General features: G+C 40.9%; 1 protein-coding gene across 23 annotated transcripts in view; it reads right to left on the reverse strand.

The window, feature by feature from the left end:
• The window catches only part of S100PBP (S100P binding protein), a 43486-nt gene that overhangs the window by 15806 nt on the left and 6833 nt on the right, over positions 1-20847 (reverse strand). For 4 of the 23 annotated variants that reach the window (XR_013413324.1, XM_015134286.3, XM_077989832.1 and 1 more), the window contains exons 2-5: positions 19298-19414; positions 17481-18316; positions 16327-16412; positions 14380-14483 (exon numbers count right to left, since the gene is read on the reverse strand). Coding sequence is in view for 17 of the 23 variants with exons in the window: in XM_015134286.3 (XP_014989772.2) it covers positions 14380-14483; positions 16327-16412; positions 17481-18314 (1024 nt within the window). In the remaining 6 variants the exon portion in view is untranslated. 23 annotated transcript variants of the gene reach the window in all.

Consider the following 20847-nt stretch of genomic DNA (forward strand, 5'->3'; position numbering starts at 1 on the left):
GATCGAGACCACGGTGAAACCCCGTCTCTACTAAAAATACAAAAAATTAGCCGGGCGCGGTTGTGGGCACCTGTAGTCCCAGCTACTCGGGAGGCTGAGGCAGGAGAATGGCGTGAACCTGGGAGGCGGAGCTTGCAGTGAGCCGAGATCGCGCCACTGCACTCCAGCCTGGGCGACAGAGCGAGACTCCGTCTCAAAAAAAAAAAAAAAAAAAAAGTTTTAATTCTCAGCCGGGCGCGGTGGCTTACACCTGTAATCTCAGCACTTTGGGAGGCTGAGGAGGGCTGATCACTCGAAGTCAAGAGTTCGAGAACAGGGAGGCCAAGACGGGCGGATCATGAGGTCAGGAGATCGAGACCATCCTGGCGAACCCGGTGAAACCCCGTCTCTACTAAAAAATACAAAAAACTAGCCGGGCGAGGTGGCGGGCGCCTGTAGTCCCAGCTACTCGGGAGGCTGAGGCAGGAGAATGGCGTGAATCTGGGAGGCAGAGCTTGCAGTGAGCTGAGATCTGGCCACTGCACTCCAGCCTGGGCGACAGAGCAAGGCTCCGTCTTAAAAAAAAAAAAAAAAAAAAAAAAAAGTTCAAGAACAGCCTGGCCAACATGGTGAAACCCTGTCTGTATTAAAAATAAAAAAATTAAGCTGAGTGTAGTGGCAGGCACTTGTAAACCCAGCTACTTGGGAGACTGAGGCAGGAGAATTGCTTGAATCTTGGAGGCAGAGGTTGCAGTGAGCTGAGATCGCACTACTGCACGACAGCCTAGGGAACAGAGCGAGACTCCATCTCAAAAAAACAAAATAAAATGTTAATTCTCTCTCTGTTTTATTTATTTATATAGACTCAATACAATCCCAATCAAAATCCCAGCAGGCCTTTTTTAAGAAATTGATATACTGATCCTAAAATTTATATGGAAATGCAAAGAATCTACAAAAGCCAACACAACTGAAACATAAGAACACTAGTGGAAACACATTAGTCTTTTTTTTTTCCTGGAAACCTGATTTTTCTAGAGACAACTGATTTTTGACAAAGGTACAAAGGCAATCCAATGCAGAATGGACAGTCTTTTCAATAAATGGTAAAAAAGCACCTGAATATCCATATGCCAAGAAGATAAGCCTTACATTCCCCTCTCTCTCTCTCTCTCTATATATATATATGTATTTTTTTGAGACAGTCTTACACTCTGTCACCCAGGCTGGAGTGCCGTGGTGCATCAATGCAACCTCCCTCTCCTGGGCTCAAGCAATCCTCCTGCCTCAGCCTTCTGAGTAGCTAGGACTACAGGTGTGTGTCACCACACCTGGCTAACTTTTTTTTTTTTTTGAGACAGAGTCTCGCTGTGTCTCCCAGGCTGGAGTGCAGTGGCGTGATCTCGGCTCACTGCAAGCTCCGCCTCCCGGGTTCACGCCATTCTCCCGCCTCAGCCTCCCAAGTAGCTGAGACTACAGGCGCCCGCCACCACGCCCGGCTAGTTTTTTGTATTTTTAGTAGAGACGGGGTTTCACCATGTTAGCCAGGATAGTCTCGATCTCCTGACCTCGTGATCCACCCGCCTCGGCCTCCCAAAGTGCTGGGATTACAGGCTTGAGCCACCGCGCCCGGCCAGAATATATTTTAAAACAATCACAGATCTAAATGTAATCCCTAAAGTTATAAAACCTCTAGAAAAAAAAATAGGAGAAAATTTTGGGGGCCTTTTCTTTCAGGCAAAGATTTTTTAGATACCACATGAAAGCACAATCGTATATATATATATATATATATATATTTTTTTTTTTTTTTTTTTGAGACAGAATTTTGCTCTTGTTGCCCAGGCTAGAGTGCAGTGGCATGATCTCGGCCCACCACAACCTCCGCTTCCCAGGTTCAAGCAATTCTCCTGCCTCAGCCTCCCGAGTAGCTGGAATTATAGGCTTGCACCACTACGTCCAGCTAATTTTGTATTTTTAGTAGAGATGGGCTTTCTCCATGTTGGTCAGGCTGGTCTCGAACTCCTGACCTCAGGTGATCCGCTTGCCTCAGCCTCCCAAAGTGCTGGGATTACAGGTGTAAGCCACCGCTCCTGACCCACGAAATTTTTTTTTTTTTTTTTTTTTGAGACGGAGTCTCGCCCAGGCTGAGTCTTGTCGCCCAGGCTGGAGTGCAGTGGCCGGATCTCAGCTCACTGCAAGCTCCACCTCCCGGGTTTACGCCATTCTCCTGCCTCAGCCTCCCGAGTAGCTGGGACTGCAGGCACCCGTCACCACGCCCGGCTAGTTTTTGTTATTTTTTAGTAGAGACAGGGTTTCACCATATTAGCCAGGATGGTCTCGATCTCCTGACCTCGTGATCCGCCCGTCTCGGCCTCCCAAAGTGCTGGGATTACAGGCTTGAGCCACCGCACCCGGCCTGACCCACAAAATTTTTAAAAACCTGATTAAAACTTACCTCATCTGAGGCCGGGCGCGGTGGCTCAAGCCTGTAATCCCAGCACTTTGGGAGGCCGAGACGGGTGGATCACGAGGTCAGGAGATCGAGACCATCCTGGCTAACACAGTGAAACCCCGTCTCTACTAAAAATACAAAAAACTAGCCGGGTGAGGTGGCGGCGCCTGTAGTCCCAGCTGCTTGGGAGGCTGAGGCAGGAGAATGGCGGGAACCCGGGAGGCGGAGCTTGCAGTGAGCTGAGATACCTGCACTCCAGCCCGGGCGACAGAGCCAGACTCCGTCTCAAAAAAAAAAAAAAAAAAAAAAAAAACCAAAAAAACAACTTACCTCATCTGCTATAACCAGTGACTACAAATAAAAATAAACAAACTTACTTCATCAAAACTAAGAATTTTTTTTTTTTTTTGAGAAAGAGTCTCACTCTGTCACCCAGGCTGGAGTGCAGTGGCATGATCTCGGCTCACTGCAATCTCCACCTCCCGGTTTCATGCCATCCTTCTGCCTCAGCCTCCTGAGTAGCTGGGACTACAGGCGCCCGCCACCACGCCCAGCTTTTTTTGTATTTTTAGTAGAGATGGGGTTTCACCATGTTAGCCAGGATGGTCTCGATCTCCTGACCTTGTGATCCGCCCACCTCGGCCTCCCAAAGTGCTGGGATTGCAGGCATTAGCCACTGCGCCCGGCAGAATTTCTGTTCTTTAGAAGACACTTGTGGGAATGAAAAGACAAGGCATACACTGGGAGAAAATATTTCCAAATTACTTATCTGGCAAAGAAACTTGCATTTGGAATATGTATTTAAAGAACTCTCAAAACCCAATAATAAGAAAATAATCCAATTTTTTAAATGAGCAAAAAATACTTCACCAAAGAAGATATACAGATGGCGAATAAGCACAACATTATTACTCATTAGGAAAATGCAAACGAAAACTACAATGAGATATCACTACACATACATTAGAATGTCTAAAATTATAAAAACTGACCACTTCACAGCCATTAGGATGACTCCCATTAAAAAACAGAAAATAGGCTGGGCGTGGTGGCTCACACCTATAATCCAACACTTTGGGAAGCCGAGGAAGGCGGATCACCTGAGGTCAGGAGTTAGAAACCAGCCTGGCCAACATGGCGAAACCCCGCCTCTACTAAAAACACAAAAATTAGCCAGGCGTGGTGGTGGGTGAATCCCAGCTACTTGGGAGGCTGAGGCAGGGAGAACTGCTTGAATCCAGGAGGCAGAGGTTGTAGCGAGCCAAGATCACGCCATTGCATTCCAGCCTGGGCAACAGAGCAAGCCTCTGTCTCAAACTAAAGTAAACTAAAGTAAACTAAACTAAACTACTAAACTAACAAACAGAAAATAGGTGGCCAGGTGCAGTGGCATGGTAAAACATGGTCTCTACCAAAAATACAAAAAATTAGGCCGAGTGTGGTGGCTCAAGCCTGTAATCCCAGTGCTTTGGGAGGCCAAGGTGGGCAGATAACTTGAGGTCAGAAGTTCAAGACCAGCCTGGCCAACATGGTGAAACCCCATCTCTACTAAAAATACAAAAATTAGCCAGGTGTGGTGGACGCACGCCTGTAATCCCAGCTACTCAGGAGGCTGAGACAGGAGAATCGCTTGAACCTGGGAGGCAGAGGTTGCAGTGAACTGAGATTGCACCACTGCACTCCAGCCTCAGCAACAGAGCAAGACTATCTTAAAACAAAACAAAAAACAAAACAAAACAAAAAGTTAGTCAGGTGTGGTGGTAAGCCTGTAGTCCCAGCTACTTGGGAGGCTGAGGTGGGAGGACTGCTCGAGCCTGGGAGGCAGAAGTTGCAGTGAACTGAGATCACACCACTGTACTCCAACCTCAGTGGCAGACTGAGACTTTGTCTCAAAAAACAAATAAGTAAAAGAAAATAGTCTGGGTGCAGTGATATGTACCTATAATCCCAGCTACTAAAGAGGCTGGAGTGGGAAGATAGTTTGAGACCAGGAGTTTACAACCAGCCTGAGCAACACAGTGAGACCCTGTCTCTAAAAATTTAAAAAAAAAAAAAAAAAAATTAGCCAGGCATGGTGGTGTGCACCTGTAGTTTAACCTTATTCAAGAGACTGATGCCAGGAGTTTGAGGCTGCACTGCACTATGGTTGTGCCACTGCACTCCAGTCTGGGTGACAGAGCTAGACTCCATGTTAAAAAAATAAATAAACAAAATAAAAATAAAAATATATATATAATTAGCATATGATCTAGCAATTCCTCTTCTCAGTACGTAAGAATTGCAAGCAGAGTCTCAAAAAGATATCTGTAGACGCATATGCATAGCAGCATTATTCACAATAGCTAAAAGGTGGAAGAAAACCGAGTGTCCATTGATGTATAAATGAATAATCAAAATGTGGCATCCATACACTATAATATTACTAAGTCTTAAAAAGGAAGGAGATTCTGACACATGCTACAACAAACATGAACCTTGAGGACATTATGCTAAGTGAAATAAGCCAGTCACAAAAAGACAAATACCACTTTGTTTGACTCCACTTATGTGAGGTTCCTGTTACAGTAGTCAAATTCATCAACACATAAAGTGGAATGGTGGTTGTCAGGGGCTAAAGGGAGATGGGAATGGGGAGTTATTGTTTAATGGGTATAGAGCTTTGGATCTGTAGTGGGTATAGCGATATGTGCCTATAGTCTCAGACACTCGGGAGGCTGAGGAGGAGGATTGCTTAAGCCTAGGAATTTGAGCCTAACCTGGGAAATGTAGCAAGACCTCCATCTTTAAAAAAATAAAAAACAAAGCTTCAGATGTACAAGACCAAAAAATTATTGAAATGGATATGGTGATGGCTGTACAACAATATGAATATACTTAATACCACTGAACTGTACACTTACAACTTTTTCTTTTTTGAGACGGAGTTTTGCTTGTCACCCAGGCTAAAGTGCAATGGCATGATCTCGGCTCACTGCAACCTCTGCCTCCTGGGTTCAAGCGATTCTCCTGACTCGCCTCCCGAGTAGCTGGGATTGCAGGCATCTGCCACCACGCCTGGCTAATTTTTGTATTTTTAGTAGAGACGGGGTTTCACCAAATTGGCCAGGCTGGTCTCGAACTCCTGTCCTCAGGTAATCCGCCCACCCCAGCCTCCCAAAGTGTTAGGATTACAGGCGTGAGCCACTGCACCCAGCCAAAATGTTTCTATAAAAAGGTTTTAAAAAGATGGTTATGTGTATATTATGTGTATTTTACAATTAAAAACTTAGCAAAAAAGTTAAAAATAGTGACCATACCCAACTGCTGGTAAGGCTGGGAACAACCGGAATTCATACAACTGCTAATAGAAATAAAAAATGGTACAACTACTTTGGAACACAGTTTGGCAGTTTCTCAAAAAGTTAAACACACACCTACCATATGACCCAGTCAATATACAAAGATCTGTGCATGAATGTTCCTAACAGCTTTAGCTGTAATAGCCAAAAATTGAACATAACCCAAATGCCCATCTAAGTGAATGGGTAAACATTCACTTAGGGATAAATCTATTTAATGGAATTTAATGGAGTAGTCTCAGCAATAAAAAGAAATAAACATGCAACATGGATGAATTTCAAAATAATTATGTTGAGACAAAGAAGCCAGACTCAAAAGACTACCATAGCATATGATTCCATCACATAAAACTTTAGAAAATGCAAACTAGGCCGGGCGCGGTGGCTCAAGCCTATAATCCCAGCACTTTGGGAGGCCGAGACGGGCGGATCACGAGGTCAGGAGATCGAGACCATCCTGGCTAACACAGTGAAACCCCGTCTCTACTAAAAATACAAAAAATTAGCCGGGCGTGGTGGCGGCGCCTGTAGTCCCAGCTACGCGGGAGGCTGAGGCAGGAGAATGGCGGGAACCCGGGAGGCGGAGCTTGCAGTGAGCCGAGATGGCGCCACTGCACTCCAACCTGGGCGACAGAGCGAGACTCCGCCTCAAAAAAAAAAAAAAAAAAAAAAAAGGAAAATGCAAACTAACGGCAGTAGACACTGGATCAGTGGTAAATCTTGCCTGGAGATTAGAGGGGGCAGAGAAAGGCAGAAGGGAGGAATTACAAAGGTGCACAAAGAAAGTTTTTAGTCCAATATGCTTTTTTTTTTTTTTTTCTTTTTTGAGACGGAGTTTCGCTCTTGTTGCCCAGGCTGGAGTGCAATGACGCGATCTCGGCTCACCGCCACCTCCGCCTCCTGGGTTCAAGTGATTCTCCTGCCTCAGCCTCCCGAGTCACTGGGATTACAGGCAGGTAGCGGGTGCCTATAATCCCAGCTACTTGGGAGGCTGAGGCAGAAGAACCGCTTGAACGCAGGAGGTGGAGGCTGCAGTGAGCTCAGATCATGCCACTGCACTCCAGCCTGGGCAACAGAGTGAGACTCTGTCTCAAACAAACAAACAAAAAAAAAGAACTTCCAGAGAGAAAAAGACAGATCACATACAACTAAATAAAAGTTAAACTGATAACAGATTTCTTAAAAGCAGTACTGAATGTCTTCAAATTTCTTTTTTTTTTTTTTTTTGAGACAGAGTCTTGCTCTGTCACCCAGGCTGGACTACAGGCGCCCGCCACCACACCCAGCTAATTTTTGTATTTTTTTTTTTTAGTAGAGATGGGGTTTCACCATATTGACCAAGCTGGTCTCAAACTCCTGACCTTGTGATCCACCCGCCTCAGCCTCCCAAAGTGCTGGGATTACAGGTGTGAGTCACTGCGCCCGGCCATGTCTTCAAATTTCTGAGCAAAAATTGATTTTAAATTTAGAATTCTGTATCAAACTATCAATCAAGTATAAGGATAGAATAAAGACATGCTCGGATATGCAGAGACAAAAAAAATCTATGCATCCTTTCTTAGATATTCTCAGAGGATGTCCTCTACTAAAACCAAAAATAAGAAAGAGGAAGATACAGGATCCAAGAAACAGGATTCAACCCAGGAGGGCAGCAGAGGAAAATCCTGGGATGACAGCTCTGTTGCAGGGCTAAAGAACAAGCAGTGCAAATTGGAGCAGTAGAACAGAAGGCTCTAGGAAAAAGCTCTCCTGAAAAAAAAATTCAATGAAAGAAAGTGAAGCAATTAACAACTCTACAAAAATAAACAATTCAAGAAAGAAAATGAAGCCATAATATACTACTTGGCTTTTCAGTGAACAATACTTAGTTGTGACACAAACACAATGAATACTGATTTAACACCCTTTAGGAAGCTACTATAAAAAAACAAAACAAAACAAAAACAAAAACACAAGCCAGGTGCAATGGCTCATACCTGCAATCCCAGCACTTTGGGAGGCCGAGATGGGGAGATCACTTGAGCTCAGGAGTTCAAAACCAGCCTGACCAACATGGCAAAACCCCATCTCTACTAAAATACAAAAATTAGCCAGACGTGGTGGAGTGTGCCTGTAGTCCCAGCTACTTGGGAGGCTGAGGCACGAGAATGGCTTGAATGTGGGAGGCAGAGGTTGCAGTGAGCCAAGACTGTACCACTGCACTCCAGCCTGGGTGACAGAGCAAGACTCCAGACTACAAAAAAAAAAAAAAAAAAAGGCACAAAAAAACCAGTGCTGGCAAGGATGGGGAAAAATTAAAACTCTCGTGCACTGTTGGTAGGACTGCAAAATGGCGCAACTGCTGTGAAAAACAGTATGAAAGTTTCTCAAAAAATTAAAAACAGACCTACCATATGGTCCAGCAATGCCACTTCTGCATATATATCCAAAAGAATTAAAAATAGGGTCTTAAAGAGATAGCCGTAGACCCATGTTCATAGTGGCACTATTCACAATAGCCAAGAAGTGGAAGCAACCCTAATGTCCACTGACAGATGAATGGATCAAACAAAATGGTGTGTATATATACAATGGAATATTATTCAGCCTTAGAAAGGAAGGAAATTGAGTGGTGAGAAAAACAGAAAAAAATAAAAATAAAAATTTTTAAAAAGGAAGGAAATCCTGTCACATGCCACAACGGGTGAACCTTGAAGACATTATACTAAATGAAATAAGCCAGTCACAAAAAGATAAATATTGTACGATTCCACTTATAAAAGGTATCTAAAGTAGTCATATTTAAAAAAAAAAGAAAAGAAAGTAGAATGGTGGTTACCAGAGACTGAGGGCAGAGAAGGGGAACTGTTGTGTAGGTATAGAGTTTTAGATTTGCAAGATGAAGAGGTTCTGGAGATATGTTTCACAACAATGTGAATATATGTAACATTACTGAATTGTGCACTTAAAAATGGTTAAGATGGTAAATTTTATGTTAGACGTATTTTTTTACAATTAAAAAAAGATTAATGGGATCATGTCAATAGGAACAAGAATCATCTTGAAGGAGCTCCCATTTATCAAATTTGAGACAAACTGAGCATCAAAAAGAAAAAAGAACAGTAGCTATAATTGATTACAACACATTGATTCTTTAAAAAAATCCATGAGGTTATAGTAATACTAAAATAATAGAAAATCTTTATAAAAGAATGCTAGTTAATAACTGTAGAAGAAGTTATATATTTAGAAAATGAACATTCTTTTGAGATAGAACTTTGCTCTTGTTGCCCAGGCTGGAGTGCAATGGCGTGCTCTTCACTTGCTGCAACTTCTGCCTCCTGGGTTCAAGAGATTCTCCTGCCTCAGCCTACCGAGCAGCTGGGATTACAGGTGCCCACAACCACGCCTAGCTAATTTTTATATTTTTAGTAGAGACAAGTTTCATCATGTCAGTCAGGCTGGTCTCGAACTCCTGACCTCAGATGATCCACCTGCCTCGGCCTCCCAAAGTGCTGGGATTACAGGCACGAGCCACCACACCCAGCCAAAAAAGAACATTTTCTATGTAACTCCCAGTGCAATAGCTCATTCAAGCAAGGATCATCAATAAATGCTCAAGCAATCAGGTGAAGAGTTAGTTGTTGGGGAATAGGATATTCACATGGTACCAAAGCATCACCCCACAGATAATTTACTAATTACAAAGGGGTAAATGTACTTTACAATGGATAGATATGGCAGTTTACACCTTAACAAACTTAGTATTACTATTTGTGGAACAACCTGTCATTAAGTGTCATATATGCCTCCTAATTTGGTTAGGAGGATATAGTGTAGGATGAATACACGATAGTACCTAGGAATTATTCCTGCCAAAAACACTAAATTCGAATCTAATCCCACCTCCGGACCCAGCTTCTAGTTTACAAGAAATACAGAGAATGGAGGAACAAATTAAGAAACAGACAAAATTCAGAATGTGGGACAATCTATAAAACAAGTGACCTAAATTAAAAGAGAGTAAGGAGACAAAAACTAAACATGTGAATTCTGATTAGATGCTATTTCACCAAAGTTACAAAAATACATTTTTGGGACAACTACGGAAATTGGAATATGGAATATATATTAGATGATTTTTTAAAAGTTATGATTAAATATAAATTACCAATAAACAAAAAAGTTTAACCTTACCAATTATTAAAACAAAATATGTTAAAATTTACCTATCAAATTGGTGACACTAAAAATTAATACAATTTTTTGGGGCAGGACCATCTGGTAACATGTGATAGTTTTTTAAATGTTTATATACTTTACCCAGCAATTCCACTTCTAGGGATTCATCCTATAGAAATAAGAGTTGTACATAAACATTTATTGACCAGAATGTTCACTGCAGCATTACTAGTGAAAATGGACACAATCTAATTTACCAAGATGAAATAAATTATATAATAAAATACTTTGTAATCATTAAAAATCTTAATTTCAAATATTTAACATGAAAAGTTCCTTAATATATTAAGTACAAAGAAAGCAGATTATAAACTATTAATATGTAATTTCCCTGTATATATTCTACCTTACAGGAAAGATAATTATCAAAATGTTAATTTTGTTATTTCTAGGTGGCAGGATGGATTTATAGGTGATTTTAAGTTTTTTTCTTTGTAGGAGAGAGACTCATTATTTCTAATGTCTGAAAATAAAAAATGGGCCAGGTGCTGTGGCTCATGCCTGTAATTGCAGCACTTTGGGAGGCCAAGGTGGGTGGATCACTTGCGGCCAGGAGTTCAAGACCAGTCTGGCCAAAATTGTGAAACGCTGTCTCTACTAAAAATACAAAAATTAACCAGGTGTGGCTGCCCACACCTGTGGTCCCAGCTACTTGGGAGGCTGAGGCAGGACAATTGCTTGAACCCGGGAGGCAGAGGCTGCAGTGAGCTGAGGTCGCACCACTGCACTCCAGTCTGGGCAACAGAGTAAGACTCTGTCTCCAAAAAAAAAAAAAAAAGAAAAGAATAAAAAATGAAAGACAGAACAAAGTTATTTTTCATAATGCTAGAGGGCAGAACTAGAAACTACCACTAGAATTTACAGGGAAGCCACATTTGACTCAACATAAGGAATAACTTTCTAACAACTAGAATTTTCTAAGCAATGAATGACCTGCCTTATGAGGTAATGTGTTTTGCATTATTAGAACTCTAAACAAAGGCTAAATGGTCACTTGGCAAAGATACATAGAACAGATTTATGTTTTAGGAGATTAAAGAGAAGCTCTTAATTGTCCTTTTCTACTTTAAGTACATATAGTTTCACAGAAAGTTTTCCACTTGCAAGGATACCAGAAAGGAAGTGGTATTTCTTTTTAAGTGTTATTATTAAAAAAAAAAAAATGCGGCACTAAACTAAAGACATTATACTTACATTAGAATAATGGAATTGAAGGATGATTTACTTTGTTACATTCTACATCAGTAATATATACATTATTGATAAAGTGAAAAGAGATAACTAACCCCATGGAGAGGATTCAAACTGAACTGGCAAGAACTACATTTGAATCTACTCCTTACTAATTTCTCTGTGTCTGATAAGAACCTGAAGAATTATACTTTTTTAAGGTTAAATACAATAAACATCTCAAAAAGGAGGACAGGAAGTACTATGCTCCCCTTTTGTGCTTCTGGCTGCACTATAATTCACATACAAATGGAGGAAAGGTGAAGAATACAGCACTCCCGCCCTTGCAATATGGTATATAAAAATCTTACGATTTTGGATGTAGGAACACTGGGCAATGGAAGTGACAGAAAAACTTATTATACTGGGTTCCTGGAAGGCAGAAGGAAGTGCCAGAGGTCTGTGAAATTTTTAGAGTAATTTGTAATGTTGAAAAAAATGAATGCCCTAAAAGACGTGCTTAAAAAACAACTTTTTAATTATGGAAATTGTCAAATATACACAAAAGTAGAAAGTGGACTCACCACTCACCTTCATTTATCAACATTTTATCAAAGTTATTTCCAGTATTTTTTGTCTGTGATTTAAAAACAAACACTAGATTTAAGGCTATTTTACCTATAAAAAATTCAGTATGAAAAGATATCCTTTCTTGCTGATAACAGCAACTATTCAATAAATGTTAGTTGCTAGCGCTAGGTACTGTTCTATGCCTTATACCCGTACAATTTTCATGTAAGCTAAGATTTGATATTATCCCCATTTTACAAATGAGTTTTTATTTTTTATTTTTTATTTTTTTGAGACAGAGTCTCGCTCTGTCGCCCAGGCTGGAGTGCAGTGGCGCAATCTCGGCTCACTGCAAGCTCCGCCTCCCGGGTTCACGCCATTCTCCTGCCTCAGCCTCCTGAGTAGCTGGGACTACAGGCGCCCGCCACCGCGCCTGGCTAATTTTTTGTATTTTTAGTAGAAACGGGGTTTCACCGTGGTCTCAATCTCCTGACCTTGTGATCCGCCCGCCTCGGCCTCCCAAAGTGCTGGGATTACAGGCGTGAGCCACCGCGCCCGGCCCAAATGAGTTTTTAATGGCTCACCCAGCCAGTAAGCAGTGGTGCCAAGATGTGAACCCAGATGTTAACTCTAGACTAGACTTTCTTCTCTCAACTACTGAAGTATGCTGCCTATTCACTATAATTATTCTAGCTATTCTTTATGGGATATAGATTGTTGTGGTAATACTGGGAGAGGAACTGCTGAATGGGGAAAAAGACTGAAAATGATGTTATAGTGTGAACAGTTGCTCTTTACTTTTCTTGGGAAATTTTCTTTAAATGTTCCAAATGAGAGAGAAAACGTAACTGGATATCATCAGTGTCAACTGCCTAGGATATAAAAAAAGGAGTCAGCTCACAGAGGGAAAAGCAATGACATGACTAGGCCTCTTCCACAGAGCTTGAATATAGACAGATTTCTTTTAAATTTGCCCCTTCAATGGTGGGGGGAGAGGTGGAGAGGAGAGGTTTCTCTACTTCTACCAGACCTAAAATAGTTCTAGCAAAGGGATCTCACAAGCAGAGGGCTAATAATCAGTATAATATTTGGTTGCTTATGAAATATTCAGTGAAAAAAGGACAGGGGATAAAAAATTCTTCTGACTGATGTCTCTGAGTTCTAAACCTTTCACTCATAGTCTTATAAAACAAACAAGAAAAACTACTACATAATTCAGGATTTGTCAAAAGAAAGAAGAGTCTCCTCTGCGAAAGGACCAAAAATTCTCCTAAAACGCTCCCTAGTGATTTACAATAAATCTTAGAGTAATTAAACTAATTATCTTCTCTGTGGAGCTCACCTAGGGCATCCTCCTTCCTCATCTTCCACTTTTCCCAAACACAAGCAGAAGGGCTCCTTCCCTGCTCCTACTGTACTTTATATGTAATTCTATCAGAACACTAATCAATACTGCAGTGTAATTATCTTCTTCTCTGGGCTATGAATTCCCAGAGGGCCACGACCCTATCTTACTCCTCTTTACATTTCTAATTCCTTTTCTTCCTACCTACCACCACTGAAATACTCGAGAAAAGTTTGCAGAATGAATAAAGATGACAGAACATGGATTTTTTTTTTTTTTGAGACAGAGTCTCATTCTGTCACCCGTGTTAAAGTGCGATGGCATGATCTTGGCTCACTGCAACCTCTGCCTCCCGGATTCAAGTGATCGTTGTGCCTCAGCCACACGAGTAGCTAGGATTACAGGCATGTGCCACCACACCTGGCTAATTTTTTTTTTCCCAAAAGAATACAATTCAGCTAATTTTTATAGTTTTAGTAGAGATGGGGTTTTGCCATGCTGGTCAGGCTGGTCTTAAACTCCTGGCCTCAAGTGACCTGCCTGCCTCTGCCTCCAGAAGTGCTGAGATTACAGGCATGAGCCACCACGCCTAGCCTGGAGTGATCTTTTTAAGAAGTGATTCTTTTATCAGTATAAAACCTCTCTAACCCCTTCACCTTCAGTTCTTCCCACAAGTCTCCCCTTTAGGAGCTTTCCCATCAGCCAACAGTTCAGGCTGAATGATAACATGGACTGTAGTCTCTTGAGAGCTGGAGAAAGAATCTAGTCACTTTGGTTTGCAATTATCTTCTAATGAAGAGGGGAGAACACAACTTGAAGGATCTGGAAGGTAGCCAAACCTTTCAAGAGCTTTTATTCAGAAGCCAAAATGCAGAATGGTATTTGAAATGCCTGCTTTTACATTTAAATGCTTGAAGGTAACAGGGAAAATAAAACATTGCAAATTTAAAAAACCACTGATTAGTAAGCAGCACCTGGTCATCCACTTCCATCATTTTTCAGACAAAAAATCCCTAGCAAAAATGTACAGGTCTGGGTTAAAGCCCTCAGCCATGAGGGAGGCACCTTTCATGTACTATTGTTTAAGCATGCTTAGACCCCTCTCTAATACTGGTTAACCAAACCACTTTTGAGAATTATCTAGTTAGGCAATCCCTTTAAACGAAAATCTTTGAGTAAGGAAGTTATCTTTCTCAAGAATTTAAGAAAATTCGAAACAATCTCCCAGTCAGTTTAAGCTGTTAGTGGAAAGAGAAAGTTGCATCACATGTTTTTATGCCTTTCTTTGGTTACCATGTTACCTTGGTTAGTGTCCTCTGGGTCTTCTATATGAGCAATGACACTCCTGAGATAAAGCTGCTTCTGCTGTTCTAGATTTGATTGTGAAAACGTCGCAACATTAGTCCTTGAATAAAGCAAACCAGAAAAAAGAAAAACAGCCCATTAGAAACAGGAATATAGAGCTTTGTAGAGAGAAGTGATATACTGCTGATTGATTAGAACTAAGTTTCAGAGGCAAAATTATCTTTATGATCAAGAGGCAGAGGACAGTATTAGCCAAAAAAAAAAAAAAAAAACTCAAATGGAGTATGGAATCGAGAAAAAAGAAGAGAAGCTGGGTGTGGTGGCTAACACATGTAATCCCAGCACTCTGGGAGTCTCAGGCAGGAGGACTGCTTGAAGTCAGGAATTTGAGACCCGCCAGGGCAACACAGTGAAACCCAATAAATTTTTTTTTAAATGAGCTGGACATGGCTGCATGTGCCTATAGTCCGAGCTACTCAGGAGGCTGAGGAGGGAGGATGACTTGAGTTCACGAGTTCAAGCTGCTGTGAGCTATGATCACACCACTGCATTCCAGCTTGAAGGAAATAGATACAACCTCCTGCTAACAAGGAATAGAAAGGTGAAGATTACCTAGTCCCTAGAGAAAGAAAGTATTTGTTGAGTAATTCAAGGTTAGTCAGAAAATAGCTAACTTTCTAGAGTGAAATTGAAAAGTTAAATGGGATAAAGACTGAAAAGAATCACTATATCTGGCAATCAGCAACAGTGACCTTGGTGAAAGCAGTTTCTGGCCCATACTCATACTGACTGACTGTACTAAAGAGTCAGTGGATAAGAATATTGAGATTGCAAATTTATTACTGTCCCAAGTAGCCTGAGTTGTGAGTTTTTGATATCACTTACATTGTAAGCAATTCACAAGATTTCTCTCAATTATGCGAACAAAATAAAAAACCAGGAAACTGGGATTCAGGGTCGTAGTCAAAGGAAACTTTAGCCTTATTTGTAACATTTAAATATTCATTTTTTATATAAGGTCTGTCTCCCCGGCTGGTGTGCAGTGGCATGATCTCGGCTCACTGCAACCTCTGTCCCCTGGGCTCAAGCAATCTTCCCACCTCGGTCTCCCTAGTAGCTGGGACCACAGGTGTGCGCCACCACACCTGGGTATTTTTTTTTATTTTTAGTAGAGGCGGGGTCTCACCATGTTGCCCAGATTGGTACTGAACTCCTGAGTTCTAGCAATTGGCCCACCTCAGCCTCCCAAAGTACTGGGATTACAGGTGTGAGTCACTGCACCCGGCCTAATTAAATTTTTTAAGCAAAATAAATATAATAAATGTATAAGCAAAATAAATATAATAAATGTATAAACAAAAGAATTTTTTTAAATCTCACTGTAAGGAAACTAATCTGATTCAACATTAAAAAAAAAAGCTTCTCTAGTAGATTCAGTTTAAAAGGACCATGTAGAGACACTGCCATCTCCTGGTAACAAGAGAATAAATTGAAAAGGTGACACAAATTTGCAACCCCTACTAGAATTTTTTTGTGAGGGCAGTTGTATGCAACTTGGGAGAGACGACAAAATGATTTTCTACTAGTTGTATTTTAACATTTTGGTTAAAATTATTCTAACCTCTTATCATATATGTGACCAGGCTGCCCCATGCATAGAAGAAGATATCTTACATTTGTAGTGTTTTCACTAATGTCTATTTTGCTTTCAAAATAACCCTGTAAAGCAGCAGAGGAGGTATCATTAGCCTTATTTTATACATAAACACTGAGGTAAGAGATTAACTGACTTGCCAAAAGTCACATAGTTGGTAGTGCTGGAACTTCAAGTTCAGAACTCCTGGAGCAGGGTTTTTTCCCTACACTAAGAGGAAACAGGAGGGGAAGAAAGAAATTGAAGAAAATCAAAAGAAGTCAGAATATTTAATTATAATTTACATTACCTGGTCTTGGTTTGGAGAACAGGAATGACTTTGCCTAGTCTTCTCTCATGGCCTTTTATCTTCCCAAAATCCTTGTTAAGAATATCCTGCTTTTTTGAGGAAAAGGAATGCAAAAGGAAAGGTGATTCTCAGTTACAAGAAAACCACTGAAAACAAGACTATTTATGGAAATATTTTTTAACCAAAGGCTACAAAAGCATATTCGTGAACACTACTGTGTACCACGTATGACAGTAGTGCTTTAAATAACAACTGTAATCTTAAAAAAAAAAAAAAAGAAAAAGAAAAAAGAAACCCTGGCCAGGTGCAGTGGCTCACGCCTATAATCCCAAAACTTTGGGAGGCCAAGGCGGGTGGATCACCTGAGGTCAGGAGTTTGAGACCACCCTGGCCAACATGGTGAAACCCAGTCTCTACTAAAATATAAAAATTAGCTGGGCATGGTGGTGCACATCTGTAATCCCAGCTACTCAAGAGGCTGAGACAGGAGAATTGCTTGAACCCGGGAGGCGGAAGTTGCAGTGAGCTGAGATTGTGCCACTGCACTGCAACCTGAGGGACAGAGTGAGACTCTATCTCAAAAAAAAAAAAAAAAAAAGAAACGGTATGTGGCAGGGATTATTACACCCATTTGACAGATAGGGAATCAGGTTCAAAAAAGTTAGGTAAATTGCCCAAGATTTTTCAGCTCTTTCATGGCTGACTCAGAGATAGTGCTGTATCTTAATATATAGCATGGCAATAAGATTGAGACATATGCTGAAACCCAAAGACAGGAAAAATAATAGAATTACCATCTTAGTAATTATTCAACAGAGGGTAATTTAATACTATGTACCAGGTGATATAAATACATTATTTCATTAATCCTTATTATACTATGAAGTATTATTTACTGCAATTTAGATAAGAAATGTGGGGAAACATAGAGGCTAAATAATTAGCCCAGGGTCACAGTGCTAGTCAGGATTAAAACCCCAATTTGTCTGAATACAAAGCTCTGCCAGATTATAACAAATGTACCACGTGGAGTAGGATGCTCACAACAGGGGAAGTTGTATATGTGTGTAGATAGCGGGTATATGGAAACTCTGCTATACATCTGAATAAAAATAATTTCATTTTTCTCTTCACCTTGAAAAAAATGTACTTACTTTGTTCGATGAGCTGGAAACAACTGGAGATCTCATCTCACAACTTGACTTGTGTGAACCACCACTTCTGCAGGATGACTCCATATTAGAAAGAGTCTCTGAATGGTCTGAGATCCGAGAGAATACAGATGTAGGGTTCTCACTGTCAGGCATATTTTTATCAGAGACAGCTTGTTGAAAGTTATTGTTTGAAGAAGAGAGCTGGGGCCCATCCCAGGCAGAGTTATTGGGGCTGACCCCTTCAGATTCAGTACAAAGTTTGCGTTCACTTGGGCTAAGACCATCTTCTCTCATCTCTTCTCCAAGGGAAGAGAGTTTTTCAGTATCTTTGGATGAATCAGTCTCATCCTTATCAAGCAAAGAATCACAAACTGTTGGATTAAATGGTGCAACAGTTACTTTTATAAGATTCTTTTCTAGTACAGAGCGTCTATTTAATGGTTTAGTAGGAGTTGGTCCATGACCACTTGATGTACTTAGCTGAGGTAGTTTGAAGAGGTCAGGAGTCTCAGCTACTGGTCCCAAGCTGTAGGATGAATTTTTCTCTTGGGGGGTATCAAGTAGAATTTGACTCCCTCTTTCTCCCTTCTCAACATGCCCACCGTCATCTTCCCCAGAAGACTGCTCATATGATGGGTCATCTTCCTTCAACAGTGCATTGATCTCTTCCTCTGTGTAATTTACATCACCATCATCTTCTTCTCCCTCTGACAGCTCCAGCAAGGAGTCATCCAATCCATCCTCATCCAAGGAACTCCAAGAAAATGGGGCACTGTCTTTAGGCAAGACAGCGGTACCAGAAGACTGTTCAGAGGGCACCCGTGAGCACATCATTTCTGGAGAAATAAGACAGTTTCACTGAGGAAGAGAAAATAACCTTATACCAACTCCAGTCCACTATATGTGGGTAATATTCTAGTATTTCAAAATCTTTGCACTGTGACTTGTAGCATAAGAAATAATTTTTTTTTTTTTTTTGAGACGGAGTCTCACGCTGTCACCCAGGCTGGAGTGCAGTGGCCGGATCTCAGCTCACTGCAAGCTGCGCCTCCCGGGTTTACGCCATTCTCCTGCCTCAGCCTCCCGAGTAGCTGGGACTACAGGCGCCCACCAACTCACCCGGCTAGTTTTTTGTATTTTTTAGTAGAGACGGGGTTTCACCAGGTTATCCAGGATGGTCTCGATCTCCTGACCTCCTGATCTGCCCGTCTCGGCCTCCCAAAGTGCTGGGATTACAGGCTTGAGCCACCGCGCCTGGCCAAGAAATAATTTTAAGATATTTAACCTTAGCAGAAACATGGAAATACATGTTAGAACAATGAGATACTTTTTGCCTATCAAAATGGCAATAATTAAGATGCCATGATAATCTGGATTGGTGAGGATGTGGAGAAACAAGCATACACACACTATCAGTAAAAGCATTAAGTCAGTATGGTATTTTGTGCAGAGTAATTTGACTATACCATTTGACCTGGCAATTTCACTTCTAGAAATCTGTCCTTCATATATATATACATGGATGTTCAAAGTAGCCAAATCCTGGAGGCAACCTAAATGTCCATTACCAAGAGAACTGTTCAGTAAATCATGGTACGTTTGTGCTATGGAGTACTTTTCAATTATTTAAAAACACAATGAAGTAGACCTGTATGTACTATCATGGAATGATATCTACAACATACAAACAAAATAAATGTATATTATGTAAAATGTCTGAATATTCAGTTTACACTTTAACACAAAACAAATATGTATTACTTTTGAAATAAAACAAAATTCGAGAACACAAGAAGGTAAATAACTGTCTTCCATACTGTGTGGAGCTGCTGGAGCAGTCTCTGCCTTTGCCACGAGACCAAATGGAAAAAGGTTTCAGTTCCTGCTAGCTGTTCCTTTCAGGAGACTTGTCAAAATGATTGACTCCCACCTTCCTGCAGGCAAAAAGAAAATTAGAGGATCTTCTCATCACTTTCAACTCTGCTAATTACAAAGTCAACTGTATTATGCTTTAAGGTGCTCGATGTATTAATTTTAATCTTGATTTTTTTGTAATACCAGAAAGTTGGATTTTCTGAGTCAAGAACACCAAAGAAAAAAATCTTCAAAGAAAAAAAAATTATGCAACTAAGAGAACTAGTTTTGTTCCTCCCAACAATTTGTACTTTTTTAAGACTATCATCTACTTTAGTAGGATGAATACTGGTGTGGGAGTCCAAAGACCTGGGGTGTAGTCCTGGTTGTATCACTAGCCAGCTCCAATAACTTGGGTATGCCACTTGACCATTTAGACTTGTTTCCTCATTTACAAAATGGGAAAGGGATGGAAAAAGAGTGCTAGGCAATGTCTAAGTTTCTACCAAAATCTAAAACTTAATCATGATCTCACACACACAATTCTTTAAATATATATATAGAAAAAACGCCAAAAAAAAAAAAAAAAAAAAAAAAAGGTCATTAAAGATACAAACACAGGCCTGGGCAACAAGGTGAAATGCTGTCTCTACAAAAAAACAGAAAAATTGGCGGGGCATGGGGGCACATGCCTGTAGTTCCAGCTACTCATGGGGCTGAGGTGAGAGGATCACTTGAGGATGGGCGGTTGAGGCTGCAGACAGCAGTCATTGTGCTGCTGCACTCCAGTCAGGGTGACACAGCAAGGCCCTGTCTCAAAAGAAAAATAAAAAAAAGATACAAACAAAAATTGATGACTACTATAACTTGTAGGGACCATAAAGGTAGGTCAAGGTCAGATTTTGTATCATTTTACTTTTCTACTTGAATAGTTAGTTGTACAATTAAAACCTAGTTTTTAGCCGGGTGCGGTGGCTCAAGCCTGTAATCCCAGCACTTTGGGAGGCCGAGACGGGTGGATCACGAGCTCAGGAGTTCGAGACCATCCTGGCTAACACGGTGAAACCCCATCTCTACTAAAAAATACAAAAAACTATCCGGGTGAGTTGGCGGGCGCCTGTAGTCCCAGCTACTCGGGAGGCTGAGGCAGGAGAATGGCATAAATCCGGGAGGCGGAGCTTGCAGTGAGCTGAGATCCGGCCACTGCACTCCAGCCCGGGCGACAGAGCGAGACTCCGTCTCAAAAAAAACCAAAAAAAAAAAACCAAAAAAAAAACAAAAAAAAAAACCTAGTTTTTAAACAGCTAATGATAGACCTAATCTATAATTATTTTCCAGATGGGAAAGGCGATAAAATGCTAGTATTTCACATATCTGAGAAGTATAAGAAATGCTTAAATACTGAACTCAATAATTTGGAAAAGTATTTGTAGCCTTGTTAACTGTAAAATTTCCCCTACTCCTTGACCCTCCACGCCACACCCTGAGTTTTAACTTTAGTTCATGCATTCTT

This window comes from Macaca mulatta, chromosome 1 (genome assembly GCF_049350105.2).
Source record: "Macaca mulatta isolate MMU2019108-1 chromosome 1, T2T-MMU8v2.0, whole genome shotgun sequence".
NCBI classification, from domain to species: Eukaryota; Metazoa; Chordata; class Mammalia; order Primates; family Cercopithecidae; genus Macaca; species Macaca mulatta.